This window comes from Aotus nancymaae, unplaced genomic scaffold, assembly GCF_030222135.1.
Source record: "Aotus nancymaae isolate 86718 unplaced genomic scaffold, 86718_ANA_hifiasm-v0.15.2.pri h1tg000016l, whole genome shotgun sequence".
NCBI classification, from domain to species: Eukaryota; Metazoa; Chordata; class Mammalia; order Primates; family Aotidae; genus Aotus; species Aotus nancymaae.
Window position 1 is genome coordinate 38,556,145 of NW_026988428.1, and position 6,183 is coordinate 38,562,327.

Here is a 6,183-nt window from a genome sequence, read left to right on the forward strand (position 1 = left end):
TACATAGAGTAAATTTTACTTTTCTGTTAGTATTTGGTCACATTTTTGAGTAGATTTGTGCATAGATTATGTAACCATCACAACAATGAGGACATAGAACAGTTCTGTCAACCCCCAAAACTCCTTTGTGTGTCCTCTTGTAGTCACAGCCTTACCCCACCCATTATTCCTGGAAACCACTGATGTCTTTCTTATCCCTGTAGTTTTTTTTGTTTTTTTTTTTTTTTGAGAATGTCAAGTCAGTGGAATCATACAGTATATAATCTTTGAGACTGGCTTCTTTCACTCAACATAATGTCTTTGAGATTCATCCAAGTTGTTGAGTGTATCAATAGTTCTTTTGTACTGCTGAATAATATTCCATCATGTGGACATACACAGTTTGTTTATCCATTCACCCATTGGAGGATATTGGGGTTATTTCCAACTTTTAACAGTCACAAATAAAGCTGCTATGAAAATTTGTGTACAGGTTTTTGTGTGAACGTAAGTTTTCATTTCTCTCAGATGAATAACTGGAAGTGGAATTGATGGGTTATACAGTGAATGTATGCAAAACTTTATAAGAAACTGTTAAATTGAAAAATATATCTTTTAATAAAAATTTTACCATGTAATTTTCAGCAATTTTCACTGTATTGGAAAAAAAAGAAATTAAAGGAAGCATTTCAAAATTTGTATTAAAACAAACAATTGCACAACCCTAATACTATCAATGGTATAAAATTGTGAAATTTGAGACTGCTCGTCATCTTCTGAATAGCTTTTCTATATTTGGGACAAATATAAATCCAACCCTAAAAAAGGTTGGAACATAGTTTCCCGACTATCCTTGCAGCCAAGGCTCAGGCTTGTATACTAAACTCTGCCAATCTGGCCAATCTCCCCAGGATTCCATTTTGGTTGTGAACGGCATGTGATAACAGGCTTTACAGGGAGCTTCCGTTTCCTGGACATATACCGGTTTCAAAAGCAGCCAACTTTCAAGGCTATAGTGGTTGCAAGATTGAATTCTGATTCAGAAGTGCGTTTTGCTAACATCATTCACTATTATTTATAAAATCTTGGAGTTTAGTGCTTGGCAGCACCAGTAGATGTTGTGGTTGTTTTCTCATCAGACCCATCCTGTCAGAGTTGTTGGCATTGTTCCTGAAAGTGTAGACTTGATCTGTTTCTCCAGAACCCCAAGGACTTTGTGAGCTTCCTTATAGTCTGCTTTCCTTTAAATCACTTTTCTTTTTAAACTATTCTTAGATGAGGTTTCTTTTCATTAGAAGCTCTTTACTATTTTCTTCTTTATTATATATATTTTATATAGTTGTATATGCACAGGCTACTTTGTGTATTCTCTTGCTAATTCATGATCTGTCTTTTATGGTTTAAAAATTATCTTAATTGATCATAAAATATTCCATAGTTTGAATCCCAAGGAGCAGCAAAGATACTGGCAAATTTAAGAAGTAGCATGAAGGGGTTTGACTCCATGGGCCATGTAGTGAGGGTTCTTCTGGACTTGAAAATGCTCCACAGGGGCTTAACTGAAAGGAGGCTCACCATGTCATTTTCTTGTTCTTACTTCTATTTCTTAATGTTCCCAATATGAAATTGTATGCTTCCAGCTCGGAGCAGTGGGACCTTGGGACTAAGGCCTCAGGTACCTTGGGGAGCCATCTTGTCCGCAGAATTTATGCCTGCTTTCATATTCTCTCACTCACCTTCCTTCATTGCTGGAGACAACAAACAGGGCAGCAGTGATGTCAGAGGAATTTTACATTGGCATAGGTGCCTGGCAACACTTAGTAGCCTGTAAGAAACATACCCAGAGCTGCGTAATGTTGGCAAAAATGTCGGTTGAGACACAGGTTAGCAAAGGAAAACAGCCTGGAGATCTCCTATGAGGTACATTTTTGTCTCTGCTAAAAGGGTTCCTTGACTATCCTCCTTGCTCTGTGTTGCTTCAGTGTTCTGTTCAGCTTTCACTGCATTTCATCAGGCTTTTTTGTAATTTTCTTTTTACAGCAATAGAGGTTTTGATTTCCTGCCTTTCTGAAGGCTCACATGACTTACTCTCCTGAAATACTGTAAGTTCTACAAACTATTAATTTTGTAATTACATCTCAACTTGGAAAATCACTCTATTTCTTGGTAAGATGAAACAAAAAATTAAATAAGGTTTAATAATAAAATTAATCAGTCATTCAATTCAACAAAATTTTTCATTCATTCATTATGCCATGCAGTGTCTGGGAGATTTTTTTACTCATTTAGAGAGAATCTATTTTCCTGCGTCTGACAACAAACTCATTTGGGCACCTGAGGCTGTTATTCAGTGTTTATTTGTTCCTCTCATATGTCACTTTTAAGTTCACAGTCAAAATCAGATAACTTCTGGAAATTGATTTTTTGTAGTCTCCTTCCCTCATTTCTTTTTTCACCTTTTGCTTTTTGTCAAGATCCCTGTGTCCATCCTTTACCCCATCTTTTCAGACAAAGTTATGGTCATCGGTTCAGCTCTTGGTTTTTATTCTGACGTGACTTACTGAATCTTTGTTTCTGTGTCTTGGCTTCACTCCATTCTGGCTCTGCTCTGGGGTGGTGATTATAGATACTTCTTTTTTTAATGGCTTCCATATTTTACTGAAATTTTTAAAAAGTGATGTTAATTACAGCATTTGAAGGGGAGGATCTAATTCCACACAAAATGGAAGATCTAAAATGTACCCATTAAACTGCTAAAAAACAAATTGAGTGGTGAGAATACAACAGAAGTCCAATTTAGATTCTGAGTTTTGTCACCATGTGATTACAATCACACAGACTCTTCCAAGTTTGTGACTGGAGCTCCTGGAAGCTATTTCATACTCTGGTACAAGGGCAAAAAACCACAACACAAGAAGGAATAAGTCCTGAATTATTGGCTTTATCACATCTACCCTCTCCACCCCAAAATGGCACAAAAAGAAACATTGACCACACCCTGCAGACCTTTTGGTGTAAAAGAGGTGACAATGAACTGGGGTGTCTAAAAAGGTCCCATTTAGGTGAGTTTGTGTACACCATCAAGCAGCAAGCCTTTCATCAATTAGGGTCAGGAAACCAACGTTTGATTCTCAGAAAATCACAATTTCATTCATTTACTCAATATGAATTTACAAAGTGTCTAAGTATTATCAGCTTCCACTTGTAGCCATTTCTAGATAAAAAAGAAACCTGATATCAAAGAAAGGAGCAACCAAATTTCCCCCAAGTCTACTACTGAAAGGACCTATTTTGGAAATGGGATTCTTCTGTACCTCTGAAAGGGTAACATCTTAAAGCTGAATCACGTTTAAACTGGAGGTCTAAGATACGTAGCAAAACTTACATCCCAGACATATGACATTAGAAGATATACTAAATTCTGAAGGTAGCTATGCTGCAAAATAGTTTAAGATTAAACAATTGTACAGTTTTCATTTATGCTTGAAATTCCAGTCCTAGACCAAGCTTGTGGCCACAAGCATTGATGTTCTTGCCATCCAGAAGAGCTGACAGTGTCATTTTGATACCTGGCTTTAGGGTCTGAGTGTATCCTAAACCGATCAGGCTGGAGTTGTTCACTTTAGCTGAGAAGCAGGCTTCAGGGTCAATCGGATACTTGGCTGCTATTCCGAAGCATGTGTTACTGTTTACTCCTGTCCAGGTGAGATTGAGAGTGGTCTCCAACTTCTTGTTTATCTTCTGGTAAATGGAGCCACCAAATCTGTCCCGTCATTCACATTAGGGTGAAGCTTGAATTCATCAGTCTTGTAGCCAACTGCAAAGTTGCTCTAGGTTACTCGGAACTTTGCAGTCTCAAAATTCATCTGGTAGCTGGCCAGCTAGCCCTCAGGCACCAGAGCACCCTGGATGGAAGGCCCAGCAATGTTGAAATCCATGTCACAGCCCAGGTTAATGTACTCCTGCTTGTACCCTGTCTTGATTTTAGCACTTTTTTCCCCAGTGTTAGGTGAGAAGGATGAATCGAAGGCCAGCTTCAGTCCATGTGCAAGCTGATCTTCCATGGCAATCTCTGTGCCTAGTGTATTGTCAGTGTTCCATTTCTCCCTACACGTCAGGCTGTACTCAGTTCATCTGTACTTGGTTTCCAGACTGCCCCTCACTTTGGTGATCTCAGAGTTGGCTGTGCCCGAGCTTGTAAATTCCAATCCATTCTCACATTTCGTTTTCAAATCAAGTTTTATTAAGCCAAATCCATAAATGGTGAAGACATCCTTGGCAGATTTGCCAAGATCGGTGTATGTGGGTGGCACAGGCATCTTCTGCTCTGAGGCAATGGGGCTCCATGGCGGCTACCGATTGTACATAGTTCTATTATTCAGAGTGGAACGTCTAAGGATACATTTCCTTTTTCTAATCTGTATTAGAACATATATGTATATTCATTCATGGGATAAGCTCAAAACATTAATAATATATCAAACTACCTCATCCCTACCATGATGGGTATAGAAGGGAAAAGCAGTAAGTTAATGAACCAAGAAGACAGAAAACTTTTTAAATGATTACATTCTCAAACTATAATGCTGCATAGGCCACCTATTGTGATGATTATTTCCATATAGATTCAATAATAGTATACAGAATAACTGATATTGATGTTTTTCAATTAATTTTATGACTTGAGTTTGTGTTTTGTTTTTTATGTATTCTCATTTTTAAAAATCTTTGTTACTGTGAAATGTGTCTCACATAAAGAAAAGTGTAGAGTATAAATTTATAGCTCAGTGTATCTGTGGTGTTCAAACTGATCATTAAATGGAAGAGTACCAGCACACCAAACACCTCACTGACATTTTTTTTAAATTTTTGTACATGGATATTCATATTAATAGCAGTTTTTTTCATAATTGCCAAAACTTGGACACAACAAAGATATTCTTTAGTAAGTCGATAAACTGTGGTACATCTAAGCAATGGAACAGTATTCAGTGCTACAAAAAGAAATGATCTATTAAGCCACGATAAGATGTGGAGGAAGGGTCCATGTTTAGGTTTGTTATATAGGTAAATTACATATCATGAGGGTTTGGTGTACAGATTATTTCATCACCCAGGTATTGAGCATGATACTCAATAGGTAGCTTTTCAGTCCTCACCCTCCTCCAACCCTCCACCCTCAAGTAGGCCCCAGTGTCTATTGTTCCCTTCTTTGTGTCCATGTGGACTCAATGTTTAGTTCCCACTTATAAATGAGAACGTGTGGTATTTGGTTTTTTGTTCCCGTGTTAGTTTGCTTAGGATAATTCCCTCCAGCTCCATCTACTATCTGGCAAAGGACATGATCTCATTCTTTTTTATGGCTGCATATTATTCCTTGGTATAATGTACCACATTTTCTTTATCCACTCTACCACTGATGGGCATTTAGGTTGATTCCATGTCTTTGCTATTGTGAATAATGCTGTGATAAATGTACATGTGCATATGTTTTTATGGCAGAACAATTTATATTCCTTTGGGTATATGCCCAATAATAGGATTGCTGGGTCAAATGGTAATTCTGTTTTAAGTTCTTTGAGGGATTACCATACTGTTTTCCACAGTGGTTGAAAACACCAGCACTGTATAAGTGTTCCCTTTTCTCTGCAACCTCACCAGTATCTGTTATATTTAGACTTTTTAATATTAGCCATTTTTACTTGTGTGATATAGTATCTCATTGTGGTTTTGATTTGCATTTCTCTGATGATTAGTGATGTTGAGCATGTTTTCACATGCTTATTAGTCACATGTATGTCTTCTTTTAAAAAGTGTTTGTTTATGTCATTTGCCCATTTTTAAATGGGGTTATTTGTTTTTTGCTTGTAAGTTTAAGTTCCTTATAAGTTCTGGATATTGGACCTTTGTTGGGTGCTTAGTTTGAACATATTTTCTCCCATTCTGTAGGTTGTTTGTTTACTCAGTTGATAGCTTCTTTTGCTGTGCAGAAGGCCTTAGATTTAATTAGATCCAACTTGTCAGTTTTTGTTTTTGTTGCGATTGTTTTTGGTGTCTACGTTGTGAAACCTTTGCCAGAGCTGATGTCCACAATGGTATTTCCTAGATTGTCTTCCAAGGTTTTTATAGTTTTAGGTTGTATATGTAAGTCTTTAATCGATCTTGAGTTGCTTTTTGTATGTGATGTAAGGTAGGGGATCAGTT

At 37.2% G+C, this 6,183-nt stretch overlaps 1 protein-coding gene across 1 annotated transcript; it reads right to left on the reverse strand.

Annotated features, from left to right (window-relative positions):
• Positions 1-3,456: 3,456 nt before the first annotated feature.
• Positions 3,457-4,298, reverse strand: LOC105715904 (voltage-dependent anion-selective channel-like). The gene is given in 2 exon segments (XM_064376722.1): positions 3,457-3,742; positions 3,952-4,298. Coding segments are annotated over 2 exon segments (633 nt in total).
• Positions 4,299-6,183: the final 1,885 nt, after the last annotated feature.